This window comes from Mercenaria mercenaria, chromosome 13 (genome assembly GCF_021730395.1).
Source record: "Mercenaria mercenaria strain notata chromosome 13, MADL_Memer_1, whole genome shotgun sequence".
Lineage (NCBI taxonomy): Eukaryota > Metazoa > Mollusca > Bivalvia > Venerida > Veneridae > Mercenaria > Mercenaria mercenaria.
In genome coordinates, this window is record NC_069373.1 from 70,358,628 (window position 1) to 70,375,921 (window position 17,294).

The 17,294-nt window shown below is 37.2% G+C and overlaps 2 protein-coding genes across 2 annotated transcripts in view; both read left to right on the forward strand.

Annotated features, from left to right (window-relative positions):
* LOC123529236 (scm-like with four MBT domains protein 1) overlaps window positions 1-10,654 on the forward strand; it is a 68,153-nt gene extending 57,499 nt beyond the window's left edge. Inside the window, 1 exon segment of the mRNA XM_053522203.1 lies at window positions 1,613-10,654. Coding sequence (XP_053378178.1) covers window positions 1,613-1,750 — 138 coding nt within the window. The 3' untranslated portion in view covers window positions 1,751-10,654.
* A 5,817-nt stretch (window positions 10,655-16,471) lies between these two features.
* LOC128547784 (uncharacterized) lies at window positions 16,472-16,777 on the forward strand. Its single transcript, XM_053520968.1, has one exon. It carries the CDS (start codon window positions 16,472-16,474, stop codon window positions 16,775-16,777), a length of 306 nt encoding a protein of 101 aa, XP_053376943.1.
* The last annotated feature ends 517 nt before the right edge of the window (window positions 16,778-17,294 follow it).

Genomic DNA, 17,294 nt, shown 5'->3' on the forward strand with positions numbered 1-17,294 from the left:
TGTGCCGTTGGTCTATGGATCGCGGGGTCGCGAGTTCGATCCTCGGGCGGGGCGTATGTTCTCCGTGACTATTTGATAAACGACATTGTGTCTGAAATCATTAGTCCTCCACCTCTGATAATTCATGTGAGGAAGTTGGCAGTTACTTGCGGAGAACAGGTTTGTACTGGTACAGAACCCAGGAACACTGGTTAGGTTAACTGCCCGCCGTTACATGACTGAAATACTGTTGAAAAACGGCGTTAAACCCAAAACAAACAAACAAATCACATGTGCCTTTGGGGTTATAAAACTAGTTGATAGCAGCAAGTCCCATAACTCTGACCTTCATTTTGGTCAAATTGTGTCCCCTTTTGAAATTAAAACTCTTGATATTTCACCTTTTTGGGTAATATTTTCCTGCTTCTGGGACAATATTTCGAATAGTCAAGCTTGGCTGTCTTACGGACAGCTCTTGTTCATCTGATCTTCATGAGTTATGGTCAGAATGATTGCCATGATGAAATCTAGGTCAGGTTCTAATATGGATCATCTGGGTTCAAAAACTAGGTCACTAGGTCAAATCAAAGAAAAGCCTTATGTATGGGATAGAGGCTGTATTTTTCAATTGATCTTCATGAAATTTGGTTGGAACGATTGCCTTGATAAAATCTAGGTCGTGTTTGAATGTGGATCATCTGGGATCTAAAACTGGGTCACATTTCAAATCAAAGAAAAACAATGTGTATGCGATAAGAGGCTGTATTTTTCAGTTGAACTTCATGAAATTCGGTCAGAATGATTGCCTTGATGAAATCTAGGTCGATTTCGAATATGGGTCATCTTGGGTCAAAAACTAGGTCACTAGGTCAAATCAAAGAAAAACCTTGTGTATGCAATAGAGGCTGTATTTTTCAATTGATCTTCATGAAATTTGGTCAGAATGACTGCCTTGATGAAATCTAGGTGGAGTTCGAAAATGTTTCATCTGGGGTCAAAATCTAGGTCACTAGGTCATATAAAAAAATACTTGTTTAAACTTAAGAGACCACATTTTTGGTCCAATCCTAATGAAGATTGGTCAGAATATTTGTTTCCATGAAATCACAAGGTCAAACATGTTTACACTGTTATGGTGTGTTTCTCAGGTGAACGACCTAGGGCCATCTTGGCCCTCTTGTTAAGTATTTCAAAATGTTGAAATAAAACCCTAAAAGTTAATCGATCGTTAACTTAATCACAAGTTAAGTTTTGAACAACTCGGCCCAGATAGTAATTCCAGACCGTGACAGACAGTGAGCAAAATTTACCTTGTTTGAATATTTCCTCCATATCTCATGGTCTTGATCAGCTGGCACGTGTTATTGCTGGAAGTCAGGTGTATAGATTGACATTAAGGAATGCCAGTTAACACTTGAGACAAGCAATTTATTGAGATTTGATGGCATGGTTACAGGGTTACAGGCTTCTGTAATTCTGTATGTTAGACTTTGTTATTTCTATCTGTCTTTTCTGTGTTTATAAAAATTATCAACAACTGGTGGTTTTAGTGCAGTCAGACGTAGCACAAAACTTTATGTTACTGAAAGCAGTCTCACTATTTAACCTTTACATTGCCACTTTATATTTTAAGGATGTGGATGGGCAGGCATTTCTGCTGATGAATCTGTCGGCCATACAGGAACACCTGGAGCTCAAACTGGGACCAGCTGTGAAGCTTTGCCACCAAATAGAGAGACTCAAACTTGCTTTCTATGAAAACTATGCCTAAGTCTTGCTTGTCATATGTACTGTATATTGTGATCTGTTATTAATATGTTTAAATCTTTTTAAGGTAGTGGCTAATAATTGGCAATTTCAGTTTGATTACGATTTCTCTGTATGGGATTTAGGGATTTTTCAGAAAGTTTGGAAATCTATGTGGTTGTAACCTCTGAAAAATTTCAATGTAGCATACAAAGAATTTGAAATTACAGTCAAACTTTGTTAGCTCGAACTCAGGTAATTGGATTACTACCGTTCACTTGAACTCACCATTAGGTCCTGGCAAGATCCCTTTATAAAGTATGCTGGTAACTTAACTCATGCTTAGTTGAGCAGACAAAGTTTGACCGTACACGGAAATTAACGAGTGTCAGTATGGATGCACTACCTTAAATGTTTGATACAATAAGTCCATCCGAGATTATAGATATAAAGAAATCCTTTTAGTATGAATGTTAGTTCATGAAATAAATGGCATATAGATATAAGGTTAAATAAAATTACAAGTGTTGTCCCAATAAATTATAGACTCTTGGAATAAATCATTTTTATTGACGTCTGATTGCAATTATTTTACACACATATATAAGTTGTCTATTTCCAATAAACTGTAATTGATTTTTATCAAAAAATGATTTTGCAGAAAATATTTTTGAGTTTTTATTTAGGTCTGATACACATGTAAGGCACAACAATATAGAATAAAAGATGCAAAAACTGTAATACACACCCGCCCGCTTAGCTCAGTAGGTAGAGCGTTGGTCTACGGATCGCGGGGTCGTGAGTTCAATCCTCGGGCAAGGCGTATGTTCTCCGTGACTATTTGATAAACGACATGTGTCTGAAATCATTAGTCCTCCACCTCTGATTCATGTGAGGAAGTTGGCAGTTACTTGCGGAGAACAGGTTTGTACTGGTACAGAATCCAGGAACACTGCTTAGGTTAACTGCCCGCTGTTACATGACTGAAATACTGTTGAAAAACGGCGTTAAACCAAAAAACAAAAACTGTAATACAGCTGTTCAGCAACTATTTTAAATGAACCAGCCATTCATAAATATGCGTGTTCTTTTGTGATGGGTTCCTCATAGAAAGTGTATTTAGCAAACAGGAGTATTTTGAGAAAGGATTTACATCACCTACATGAGCCGGTTGCCGCTATGTGCTGTAATTTAATTTCTTGTAGAATCAAAATTCTGAAACATTTCATTGTTATATATTGAGGGTATTCCTAAATGCCATGTTGAATTACTGTGAAACCTTTCAATTTGATGTCAGTTCTTTTTCATGTTATACCCAATATCTACGATTTAGTGGGACAACCATCATACTTGTGTCATTATGATGTTATGAGTGTTTTAGGAAAAAAATTCAAGAACATGGCATTAGAATGTTATGTCATTTGTTATGACAGTTATAGAATGAATCTTTGTATATGTTTTTGGTACAAGAGTTTTTTTAGCGATACTTTCATGTTGCTTTCCTTTTCTTTTCTACCAAAATTCAGTTTTTGTGATTAAACATAAGGAATGTATGTGCCATAAAAGAAATGAAATTTTAGTTTATGGTTTCAGTGTGGATTATCATGTATTGGATGAAATTTAGGTTGCACATTTGAACAGTTTGTTTTTCATTGTTTCTTTATTTTTGTTTATTCACTCACACTACCATTCAGTTGTCTTTTTAGCTCACCTGAGCAATGCTCAGGTGAGTTTTTCTGATCGCTCGATGTCCGGCGTCTGTCGTCTGTCAACATTTAGTTTGTGTATGTGATAGAGGCTGTATTTTTCAATTATACTTCATGAATATTGGTCAGAATGATAACCTTGATGAAATCTAGGCCGAGTTCGAAAATGGGTCATCTTGGGTCAAAAACTAGGTCACTAGGTCAAATCAAAGAAAAACCTTGTGTATGCGATAGAGGCTGTATTTTTCAATTAATCTTCATGAATTTTGGTCAGAAAGTTAACCTTGATGAAATCTAGGCCGAGTTGGAAAATTGGTCATCTCAGGTCAAAAACTAGGTCACTAGGTCAAATCAAAGAAAAACCTTGTGTATGCGATAGAGGCAGTAAAACTAGGTCACTAGGTCAAATCAAAGAAAAACCTTGTGTATGCGATAGAGGCAGTATTTTTCAATTGATCTTCATGAATTTTGGTCAGAATGATTATCTTGATGAATTTTAGACCAAGTTCGAAAATGGGTCATCTGGGGTCAAAAACTAGGTCAAATCAAAGAAAAACCTTGTGTATGCAATACAGGCTGTATTTTTCAACTGATCTTCATGAAATTTAGCCAGAATGATTACCTTGATAAAATCTAGGCCGAGTTCGAAAATGGGTCATCTGGGGTCAAAAACTAGCTCACTAGGTCAAATCGAAGAAAAACATTTTGTATGCAATAGAGGATGTATTTTTCAATTGATCTTCATGAAATTTGGTCAGAATGATTGCCTTGATGAAATCTAGGTCGAGGGTGAATATGGGTTATCTGAGGTCAAAACCTAGGTCACAAGGTCATATTAAAGAAAAATCTTGTGTATGCGATAGAGACTGTTTTTTTTTTCAATTGATTTTTATGAAATTTGGTCAGGATGATTGCCTTAATGAAATCTAGATCAAATTTGAATATGGGTCATCTGAGGTCAAAAACAAGGTCACTTGGTCAGATCAAAGAAAAAACTTGTGTATGTGATAGAGGCTGTATTTTTCAATTGATCTTCATGAATTTTGGTCAGAATGATTGCCTTGATAAAATATAGGTTGAGTTTGAACATGGGTCATCTAGGGTCAAAAACTAGGTCATATCTAAGAAAATGCTTGTTTTATTGCAAGAGACCAATTTTTTTGTCCAATCTTAATGAAAATTGGTCAGAATATTTGTTTCCATGAAATCACTAGGTCAAACATGTTTTACACTGTTATGGTGTGTTTCTTAGGTGAGCGACCTAGGGCCATCTTGGCTCTCTTGTCATATTAAATGGAGCTAAGCAGTGATTTTTAGTCCCCTACTGGTGGAACACTGGAGGGGACTATAGGAATGCCCTCCGTCTATCCGTCTGTCCATCTACAAATCCGGATCCTGCAATTACTCAAAAAAAATAAAGCTAGGTTCATAAAACTTGGTACGTGAATAGAGGGCAGTATGTAGATTATGTACATACATGACTTATGCTTGTAGATCAAAGGTCAAGGTCACTATTGAAGGTCAAGTAAAAATTGTTTCAGCTCCACAACTTTTATGTTCATTGATGGATTATCTTAGTGGTACACACAAACGTTCCCCATGATGTGACACTGTGTCAACACATGATGTATGCTTGTTGGTTAAAGGTCAAGGTCACTGTTTTAGGTCAAGTGAAAATTTTTTTATGCCCCATGAACTTTAATTGCATAGAAGGATTTTTTTATTACTTCATATGAATGATCCCCATGATTAGACTATGTGTAGATCACATGACCCATGTTTGTTGGTCAAAGGTCAAGTTCACTATTGAAGGTCAAGTTAAATTATTTCTGCTCCATAACTTTTGATGATGAGACAGTGTGTTGCGTATATGATCTGCATTTAGGTCAAGGTTACTACTGAAATTTAAATAAAAGTAGTTTTTGTTTGTTAGCTCCTAAATGCCTTGAAGCAATTTTAGTCTTATCACTATTGCCAACAACTACAAGTCCAACGAACACTAACAAAGTTCTGTACCAGTAGGGGATTTCTGTATTGCGACTACAATACTCAGTCACTTGTTCACCTTACTACTTGTTTGCGATTTCAGAAAAAAAGCATCATTTTAAGTATTTACCATGAAGTCATGAATATTTGTGGGGGATTAGTTTTCATGTTTTCATCAATCCATGAAACTTAATCCTGGTCAGTAAGAAACTTTTTTATTCAAAGGGAAATCTTACACATATTCTTGTCCTTATAAAATAGTCATTTTTGCCGAAGCCTTGAAATGTTATGACAATGAAATAAAAGGAGTGGCACCTATTTAATTTAATTAGTATGATTTTTATGTAATTCATTGCAAATCAAAGTGTCTGGAGTCCTGTCAATGATTTATAGGCAGGCAAGTACATGGTCTTTTCATTTGGGTTTCTTTTTAATGTGTTTTGCACAATTGGCTATAAGAAAAATATTTAATTTAATAGAAGACTTAAGACTATAGTTCTACTGTGATACATGTCAGAAAAATTTGCTGTCATTTTTTCTCCAAATTTAAATTTGGTGCTTGAAAATTTATTCTACACATTCCCAGTAACCCCTTGTCCATCATTTTGCTTTGTGTTTTTATGTAATCTCAGGTGCAGAGTTGTTGTTGTTCTGCTCCACTTCTATACTCAAACAAATGTAAACATCTTTAAGACGCCATCTAGTAAATATGCCATTTTTAGCTCACCTGAACTTTGTTCAGGGTGAGCTATTAGTATATGTGGATAGTCAGCAGTCCATCGTCCTGCATTTTTTACTTAAACATCACCTCTGGATCTGCTGGTCAGAATTACACCAAACTTGGTCAGTAGCATCTTGGCATGGACGTCTATGAAGTTTGTTCAAATGGTTCACCTTGGCTCTTTTAGCCCCCACCCCCTCCAGCTAAAAATAGAAAAACCTTTAAAGAATTCTCAAGAACCTATTGAATGGTCTTCATCAGCCTTGGTCTGTAGCATCATTTAGAGGTCTTCTCCCAATTTTATACAAATTGGGGCACTCGGCCCTTTTTAGGGGCTTCTAGAGCTAAAATTAGAAAAACCTTGAAATGACTTCTTATGAACCACTTGATGAATCTTCATCAAACTTGGTATGTAGCATTATTATAAGGTTCCCTCCCATGTTTGTTCAAATGGGGGCACTTGGCCCCTTTTTGGGGCCATTAGAGCGAAAAATAGAAATACCTTTAAAAGACTTCTTCTCATGAAATGCTTGATTGGTCTCTAGCAAACTTGGTCTGTAGAATCATTGTAAGGTCCTCACCGAATTTTGTTCAAATGGAGGCACTTGCCCCTTTTCAAGACCACAGGAGCTGACATTAGAAATATATTTTAAGCTCGACTATTCATAGAATAGTAGAGCTTTTGGACTCGCCCATGCGTCCGCGTCCGCGTCCCGATTTGGTTAAGTTATTGTATGTAAGCTGGTATCTCAGCAACTACTTGTGGGAATGGATTGAAACTTCACACACTTATTCACTGTGATAAACTGACTTACATTGCACAGGTTACATAACTCTATTTTGCTTTTTTACAAAATTATGCCCCTTTTTTTGACTTAGAAATTTTTGGTTAAGGTTCTGTATATAAGCTGGTATCTCAGTACTGACTAATTGGAATGGATTGAAACTTCACACGTTTGTTCACTGTCATAATCTGACATGCACAAAGCAGGTCCCATAACCTTATTTTGCTTTTTTACAAAATTATGCCCCTTTTTCAACATAGAATTTTTGGTTAAGTTTTTGTATGTAAGCTGGTATCTCAGTATCCACTAATGGGAAAGGATTGAAACTTCACACACTTGTTCACTGTCATGATATGACATGCTGTGCAAAGGGTCAATAACTCAATTTTGCATTTTATAAAATTATGCCCCTTTTAAGCTCATCTGTCACACAGTGACAAGGTGTGCTTTTGTGATCGCGCGGTGTCCGTCGTCCATAGTCCGTCCGTGTGTCCGACCGTCCGTCCGTAAACTTTTGCTTGTGACCACTCTAGAGGTCACATTTTTCATGGGATCTTTATGAAAGTTGGTCAGAATGTTCATCTTGATGATATCTAGGTCAAGTTCGAAACTGGGTCACGTGCCTTCAAAAACTAGGTCAGTCGGTCTAAAAATAGAAAACCCTTGTGATCTCTCTAGAGGCCATATATTTCACAAGATCTTCATGAAAATTGGTCAGAATGTTCACCTTGATGATATCTAGGTCAAGTTTGAAACTGGGTCACGTGCCGTCAAAAGCTAGGTTAGTAGGTCTAAAACTAGAAAAACCTTGTGACCTCTCTAGAGGCCATATATTTCACAAGATCTTCATGAAAATTGGTCAGAACGTTCATCTTGATGATATCTAGGTCAAGTTCGAAACTGGGTCATGTGCCTTCAAAAAACTAGGTCAGTAGGTCAAATAATAGAAAAACCTTGTGACCTCTCTAAAGGCCACATTTTTCATGGGATCTGTATGAAAGTTGGTCTGAATGTTCATCTTGATGATATCTAGGTCAAGTTCGAAACTGGGTCACGTTCGTTCAAAAACTAGGTCAGAAGGTCTAAAAATAGAAAAACATAGTGACCTCTCTAGAGGCCATATATTTCATGAGATCTTCATGAAAATTGGTCAGAATGTTCACCTTGATGATATCTAGGTCAAGTTCGAAAGTGGGTCACGTGCGATCAAAAACTAGGTCAGTAGGTCAAATAATAGAAAAACCTTGTGACCTCTCTAGAGGCCATATTTTTCATGGGATCTGTATGAAAGTTGGTCTGAATGTTCATCTTGATGATATCTAGGTCAATTTCGAAAGTGGGTCACGTGCCTTCAAAAACTAGGTCAGTAGTTCAAATAATAGAAAAACCTTGTGACCTCTCTAAAGGCCATATTTTTCATGGGATCTGTATGAAAGTTGGTCTGAATGTTCATCTTGATGATATCTAGGTCAAGTTCGAAACTGGGTCAAGTGCGGTCAAAAACTAGGTCAGTAGGTCTAAAAATAGAAAAACCTTGTGACCTCTCTAGAGGCCATACTTGTGAATGGATCTCCATAAAAGTTGGTCAGAATGTTCACCTTGATAATATCTAGGTCAAGTTGGAAACTGGGTCACATACCTTAAACAACTAGGTCAGTAGGTCAAATAATAAAAAAACCTTGTGACCTCTCTAGAGGCCATACTTTTCATGGGATCTGTATGAAAGAGTCTGAGTGTTCATCTTGATGATATCTAGGTCAAGTTTGAAACTGGGTCAACTGCGGTCAAAAACTAGGTCAGTAGGTCTAAAATTATTAAAATCTTTTGACCTCTCTAGAGGCCATATTTTTCAATGGATCTTCATGAAAATTGATCTGAATGTTCACCTTGATGATATCTAGGTCTGTTTCGAAACTGGGTCACATGCGGTCAAAAACTAGGCCAGTAGGTATAAAAATAGAAAAACCTTGTGACCTCTCTAGAGGCCATATTTTTCATGAGATCTTCATGAAAATTAGTGAGAATGTTCACCCTGATGATATCTAGGTAAAATTCAAAACAGGGTCACGTTCCTTCGAAAACTAGGTCAATAGGTCAAATAATAGAAAAACCTTGTGACCTCTCTAGAGACCATATTTTTCAATGAATCAGAGTTTTTATCTTGATAATATCTAGGTCAAGTTCAAAACTGGGTCACATGAGCTCAAAAACTAGGTCACTATGTCAAATAATAGGAAAAACGACGTCATAATCAAAACTTGGTCATGTGGGAAGAGGTGAGCGATTCAGGACCATCATGGTCCTCTTGTTTAACTTACGAGTTTGGGGTTAAATTCTTATATGTAAGCTGGTATTTCAGTACCCACTAATGGGAATGGATTGAAACTTCACACACTTGTCAACTGTCATGAGCTGATAAGCACTATGCAGGTTCCATAACCCTATTTTGCTTTTTTACTAAATTATGCCCCTTTTTCGACTCGTATTCATTCAATCGACAAGGCTATTGAATAGTCGAGCGTTGCTGTCCTCCGACAGCTCTTGTTTAATGATTTCTTCTCATGAAACGCTAGTTGGATCTTTATCGAACTTGGGTCAGTAGCATTATTATAAGGTCCTCTCAAAAATTTGTTCAATGTGGGTGAGGGGGGGTGCGCAGTTGGCCCCTTTTAAGGGTCACTAGAGTTAAAAGTTAAAAATAGAAATACCTTTAACTAACTTCTTTTTATTAACTCCTGGATGGGTCTTCATCAGACCTTGTAATCATTATAAGGCCCTTTACCATTTTTGTTCAATTAGGGGCACTTGGTCCCTTTTAGGGGTCACTAGATCTTAAAATAGAAATACGTTTAAAGTACTTCTTCTCATGAACCGCTTGATGGATCTTCATCAAACTTGGTCTGTAACATCATTATAAGGTGTAATGCCAAATTGTTCAAATGGGGGCATTTGGGCCCTTTTAGGGGCCACTAGAGTTAGAATAGAAATACCTTTAAATGATTTCTTCTGAGGGTTATGTGTTTCTGGTGTGTGACAGCAAAATATGGAAAAAAACTTTAAATAACTTCTGTTTTAATGAACAGCTTAAAATATTTTCCCCAAACCTAGGTAGAAGAAAAGTCAGATGGTTAAGGTTGTCTTCAGGTGAGCAACTTGGGCCTATTTGGGCCTCTTTAAAGTTTCAACAATTATTTTTGCCAACAAAACTAAAACTTCGTGTACATTTTTCTTATCAAGGGGCCTTTTTAGACCTGCACATACTTATTCAGAAGAAAACTTTTAAAATATTCTTGTCAGAAAACACTGATACTATTACAAAATAATTTCACAGACATTTGCTTGCATAACCATGTACCAAAACTGTTAAAGCAAGCAGTGTATCTCAGGTGAGTTATCTAGTGCCATCATGGTCCCCTTGGACTTTGTCCTTCAACTTATGAGTTAAAGGATAGGCGCTTCCTGTAATTTTGCTTTCTTTCAGTGTACTTTACAAGATTTTCAGAACCGCCGAACACGTTTCGAAGTGTATATACTATTTTGCAGACGTTGACATAGGTGAAATTGAGAAAAGCAATGACAACTCTGTGAAAGAGATTACTTATGATGCTGAAAGAAGAGGTGGTCACACATTAAATCTTATTTTGGTATTATCAAAGATGGTCCATATAAATTATGGTGATGTTGTTAACATAATATTGCTGGAAGACGTCCAATAAAATTGGTGCAATTTATTTAAGAGTCACTTTATCCTTTGCCCTTGTGACAATGTTCAGTGCATCTGAATCACTAAGCACTTTGTGCTGAACATTTGCATAAACGTATGGGGGCTGGCAGATTGGAGATCAGTTTCAAATCTAAACTCAGTTTTAATACCTTGGAACAGGGTCTGTTGTAACAACTTTACTGTGAAGGTCATTTTCAAGCACATTAGATGGGAAGCATACTTAAATTGTATTTGTTTGAAATTATAAAGTGTTGTAAACGTGGGATGGTGGTAGGAGGGTGTGACATTAAAGTTAGATTGGTATACAGCATTGAAGATCCAAACTTGCTATTAAGTGCTCCATATTTGCAAAAAAAATAAAAAATACTAGTAATAAGAATAAAGAACGTCAACCCTGACAACCAACTGGTTTCAAACTTCTCTGCACATAAATAGAATTTTTGTGAGATGATTGCAGCGAAAATTCTGAAAATGCCCCCAGTTTGTGTTTGGTACTTGTTCAAATGAGCCAAGTTATAGTGATTTAAAAATACTGAGCATGTACACCAAAACTGATCGTGAATGAAAGCCGCTTTACCTATCATGAAGTTAACATCTTACCTGGCATCAGTGACCATAACATTGTTGAGGTCAAAGTATACACTTCCGCCAAAATTCGTTACCAAAAACCTCGAAAATTCCAGATGCGAAAAAAATGGGTATTATTTAAACCCGCCTTTTACAAGTATGTTGGAGGATGGAGATAGGTAAATTTCGTTTCAAGTTTAAAAAAAAACAACAGAAGTAAATTGCAAAAGTCTCCATTAGAAACACCTTCACTGGTAAAAAGTCTGAGAGTTAATCAGAAGGTGTGTAATATAGAACTCAAATCTTTGGACTAACATATAGTCCGAAAGAAAATAAAAAGGCATGTCAAAAATACCTTGAAGATACTTTTAACGTACCAGTCTTTTGCCTCCCCAAAACAGAAGAGTAAGACTCGTTGCTCGATCATTACAAGCAGATTCAGCACCACTCTACACCTTTTAAATACCAAAAACCAAACTCCACTCTAAAGAAACTTTAAAAGCATTAATTTCTGTCTGTATTTAGCCCAAAAATCCCCTTTAAATTTAACATCCTACTGCAGGATGAAATTCTAAGACATACCTGATCAAAACAAAGTATCCATGTAAATACCAGCGGATAGAAAGCTCCTGTCAATCTTTCATCGCAAAAGGAAATCTTACCCACAATTCTACTGCTAACACCAGAAATGAATGATTTCTATGTAAAATTTCGCTGAAAAGTCAAAAAAATCCCATATCATCAGATAAAGAGCACTCCGAACAACCAACTGTTTCGAACTTAATGCACAAATAGAGTTTTGTGAATGATTCAGAAAATTTGAAAATGCCCAGTTGTGTTTGTTACTTTTCAAATGAGCCGTTATAGTGTTTAAAAATACTGGGCATGTAAACCCCCATAGGCAATGAAGTTGTTTACTTTGAGTTGACTTATATCTCCCAAGCCCGCCCGCTTAGCTCAGTAGGTAAGAGTGTTGGTCTACGGATCGCGGGGTCGCGAGTTCGATCCTCGGGCGGGGCGTATGTTCTCCGTGACTATTTGATAAACGACATTGTGTCTGAAATCATTAGTCCTCCACCTCTGATAATTCATGTGGGGAAGTTGGCAGTTACTTGCGGAGAACAGGTTTGTACTGGTACAGAACCCAGGAACACTGGTTAGGTTAACTGCCCGCCGTTACATGACTGAAATACTGTTGAAAAACGGCGTTAAACCCAAAACAAACAAACAAAAAATATATCTCCCAAATTTAACTGGGATACTGATCTTTCACTACCTATCAAAACAGGCTACAGTTTACGACAAACCTCTGGATATAATAAATAATCAAATCATGACTCAAATGGTTTATAAAAACACTAGAAAGAACAACATCTAGATCTATTTCTTACAAGTAAACACATATTTATCAACCTGATACCTATCCTTCATGGAATTGGTGACCCTGACATAATATCAACTTTGTAGACGTAAGAACAAACAGTCCAGAAATATTCTCCTCTACAGAACATTCAGCTGGCCAGAATTCAAAACGTTATGACCCAATCCAAACATGGTACTTTGCAGGATGCAGATTCTCGTTCAGTTGATGATGTCTGGACCAAGTTAACATAGTTTAAAAGTGACATTTCAAAGTTAATTCCTATTTAGAAGGTTGAATGTAAAAGAGCTGTACCATGAATAACCAAAGAAAGGGAATACTATACAAAAAACTGGAAGGAAAACAATCGAACTCTTGCCATCAAAAATTTAAAACACTAAAGCACTCATTAAATTTTAAAACAACACGTATCTTATGCAGAAAACATTCTCAATAAAGATCCCGACGATAGTGCTACCACAAAGAAGTTTTAATGATCACATTACAAGGGATTTTTAAACCAAATAATACAGATAAAGCAGACGTATTACAATCGATATTCACCAAATATTCACCACGTACTCTCAAAGTAAGCTGTCTCCAAAAACTTAAAAATCTCTTTTGCCCTTTTATGTACTGGTATGCGAGTACCCCGAAATGTCAATAACCGAATTGGTGTTCTTAAACTGCTGGAAACCGGATTAAGCAGCAGGGCCAGACCGTATTCGATTAATTGTCCTCAAGGAAGTCATGGGTGAAATTGTTGACATCCTGGTACATGTAGTACTTATTCAAATATTTTTATCTCCTCGGGTGCCGTTCCAGTAGACTCTTTAAAAAAAGATAACACTAGTACCCTGCAAATTATCGGCGTATATCCCTATATAACCTGTACATTATGCAAAACCCTGGAATACATAGTTGCTTCCAGTGTTTCCTTTCAACTTAAGAAATGGAACATTCTTTATAACATTCAGCAATGCCGTACTGACAAAAGATCTTAAAGCCCGTCTGACTGAATTAACATGAACTGATCAACAACAACATTTCTAACCAAAAACTGATTTAATTCTGATAGACTTCTTTACAACTTTTGACAAGGTAAATCACCACAGACCGAATCCATTTTAAACTTCAAGATTATGGTATTTACCAACAGGTTCTCAAATGGTCAGAGACATTTTTACTCAATAGAAGTCAGTTTGTAGTTTAAGAGGGTGACCATTCCCATGAGGTCCTGAACAGCTGGAGTTCCAAAAGGCTCTGTCCTTTGTCATCTCTAGTTTCTTATTTATATAAATTAACCCACAAGACCGACTATTTGCCGATGATGCGGTAGTCTGTCTAACTTACAATAATCTCTTCTGAAAACAGCAAAATCCTGATATCAGTAAATTTTAAATTTGGGAAAATGAGAGTTTAATCCCGTTAATCCCTTAAAATGTTAGGTACTGCAAATTGCAAAAAGTAAAAATGGTACTAAACGCCAGTATCTTCTCACAAGAAAGACTAGGATGGCACTCCCTTGAACGAGACGCTAAGGTTTAAGTCTGATACTGTTTTACAGAATCTAGCATCAGTTAGATGCTATCAATTTCCCAGTAAGTTTAATCAGGCAAATGCGTCCACTATACTTCATCCAAGTATAAGTCACCTCTGATTACCATAAATTCTCCTGCTGGCCTTGATGTTTTCATTATGGTTGTGGCAACCATCCAGGATTAGGCCACAAAGCGATGTTTTTATCTTTTAAACCTTTCCTTTCTCTTCACATTTTGACTACTAACATAATAACCCGCGATTATCTTTGTTTTGTTTCACATTATCACCTTAGCTGATGTTTGACTATTCAGCGTTTTAAAATTCTTTCCTACCTTAAGTACGTACGGAACGCCAAACAAAGACATTGACTGTCATTCGGCTGTGGTAGGTTTGCATTCGGCAGTGCTAACTTGTCATCTGGCAGTGCTAACTTGTCGTTCGACAGTATTAACTTGTCATTCTGATGTTGTCACTTTACATTATGATGTGGTACATTATCATTTTGATATGGTTCGATCATTTTGCTGTGCTAACTGGTCAATTTTTTTTATTGTGGTGGGGTGGGGGAGTGGGGGGCTTTATGATCGGACTGAAACGCATCAAATAGGTCTTTTCAAAGTGTCACGGCTTTTCAAGTATTTTCTTTGACAGTCATGTCGTGTTGGCGTCTGCGTTTCTTAGCCGACAGGAGAATCTGCTGCAGAGTAGGATTTTCTTGCAACTCAGAAAAGTCAAATAGAAATCGGGCGTAATTCTATCTCACTTTCTTTCAGTACGACGATAAGATTTTTCAAAAGAGTGCCTTTCATCTGTATAGTTGTATACTTTAGTTTTAAAATGTGCCATAATAGATTGTCTGAGAGGTTCCTGAAAATGCTTATCCCAAATTTCATGACTTGATCGCTCTTCTGTGAGCTCTCGTTTTTTTATAGAGGGACTGTCATTACTTTATTCAGAATTTCTATTGAATCATCGTCATCAACATTTTCATCATCATCATCTTTTTTTTATTATTGTCATTTTTGTCAGACAGGTTTCCTACGCCGCTAAAGTAGTTTTCTGGTTTAAATTCATCATCTGTTACGTTTCTCTTTTTCGGACTGTTCACCTCGAAATGTTATCACGTAAACGATGCTGTTCTGGTGTGCTCGATTTCAGCCAAATAGCCATATAAACTTGACGTCGCTTGTTCTGAACATTTCATAAAGATGCTACTGGGCGAGGGGTAAATTCTCCTTGCCAGTGTGGCTACTTGCTGTCTGTCAATAGGGAGGAAACAAATTCTGGGTGAGAGATATGTTCCTGTGATGACTGCCCTTAGTAAGGAGATCGGCAATTCTTTGGTTGCATTTACCTTCGGTCATCAAGTCGTCAAAGACCGGCAGGTACCTTTTAATGACGTTTGTATATTAGGAATCGTTTAAGTAGTCCGGAATACCATATACAAATTTGATCCAAATTTTGATATTTTGATATATCATCATTAAGAGATTTCCATTGTCCATAACACCATATGATATGCTGAAGCAGAGGACTAACAAGATTTGATAAGGCCTAAAAAAATTCCTTGTTTCCGGTGACATGCTAAAAAAATTAGAGTAGGTAGGTCGGATTTTTTTTTTTGGAATTATTTTTATTAAGAGACTTTTCGGAAATTATTTTTGTGTCAAAAAATTAATACAAATAAGGGGGTTATACCTTTAGAGCATCAGTAAGTTGATTTCTAACATCACTGACAATGTTTAAAGCAGAAAAAGTGCAGTTTTGCAACTCTTTGTCAAAAAGTTGAATTTTTTTTTCTCCAAGGCAATAAAAACATTTAGGGTCGGGCCAAAAATTTAGGGTAGGTCGGGATACCGGAAACGAACATTTTTTTTTAAGCCTAAAAGTAGTTTTCTAGTCCATTCAGTTTTTCCAATAACGCTGGATCAAGAAACGACAATAGAAAGTAGATGTTGAAACGTTATGTCTCTTGAAGTGCACGATATCTGTAATGATGGTGAATAACTCCCAGTGACTTCGTCGCTCCCGTGCACATAACGTTGATGTCTCAGCATTGCGTCGCGCCTAGAGAATTACTGATGGCAAATAGGACACTGATTCATTTGTGTGACATGAATAAAATTTTATACAAAACGCACTGCTATGTGTTCTTACAAGTTTTGCTAGCCATGCTTACTCTTTCAAGACATATAATGCTGTTGGAAGTGATGTTGGTGATTGTGGCAGACGTGGTGGTGTTAGGAGCAAGTGTGATGGTGGTGATGGAGGTGGAGGCGGTGGCGGAGATGCTGGTGGTGGCGATGATGGTGGTGATGGTGGATATTGTGGTTGCATTAGTCGTTGTTGTTGTTGATGGTGGTGGTGGTGGAGCTGATGGTGATCGTGGTGGTTGAAGGCGATGGTGAAGTCAATGACAGTGCTGGTGGTGAATGTGGTGTTGGGGGAAGTGTTAGTGGTGATGGGAATGATGGTGAAAGTGTAAGTTTTTGTGATGATGGTGGCGGTGAGGGAGATGGTGTGTTTCAGGTGGTGGAGGTTGTACTGGTGGTTGATGGTGGTTGTAGTGTCAGTGCTGGAGGTGAAGGTGGTAGTGGTAGTTGTGGTGGTGGTGGTGGTGATGGAGGTGGAAGTGTTGGTAGTGATGAGGAATGGTTGTGATAGTGTAAGTTGTGTTGGAGGTGGTGATGGTGGTAGAGGTTGTGGTTGATGTAGTGGTCGTGGAGGTTCTGGTGGTTGAGGTTGTGTTATTTGAGGAGTTTGGTGGTGGTGGAGGTGGTTCTGGTGGTAGTAGGAGTGGTGTTGGAGAAAGAGTTGGTGGTGATGTTATTATTAAGATTTATAACTAATAGAAAGTGTAAGCCAATCGTTTAAAAGTTACTTTAGACGTATGAGAGTATGGGTGACCAATTAGGATGTCGCTTACAAGTACAATAGTCGGGCTGGCAAAGTGTAAGGATCGGGTAAGCTTATTTTAACGCATTTTGCGCATAAATGACCAAACAAGTCAATAGTACTTATCAACTACTTACGTTTGATACCAAACACGAGTACGATCAGTTGAGCCATACGGGAGAAATTTGTATTTCACGCATGATTGATTTTACGTCCATTTTTGGCTGCAGCACTCGTTATCGTTCCTCGAGACCTTTTTATACGCTACATGCCTATGTTTAGT

Excerpts from the sequence above, each read along its gene's own strand:
- LOC128547784 (XM_053520968.1), top strand. The coding sequence starts at position 16,472 with ATGGTGGTGGTGGTGGAGCTGATGGTGATCGTGGTGGTTGAAGGCGAT.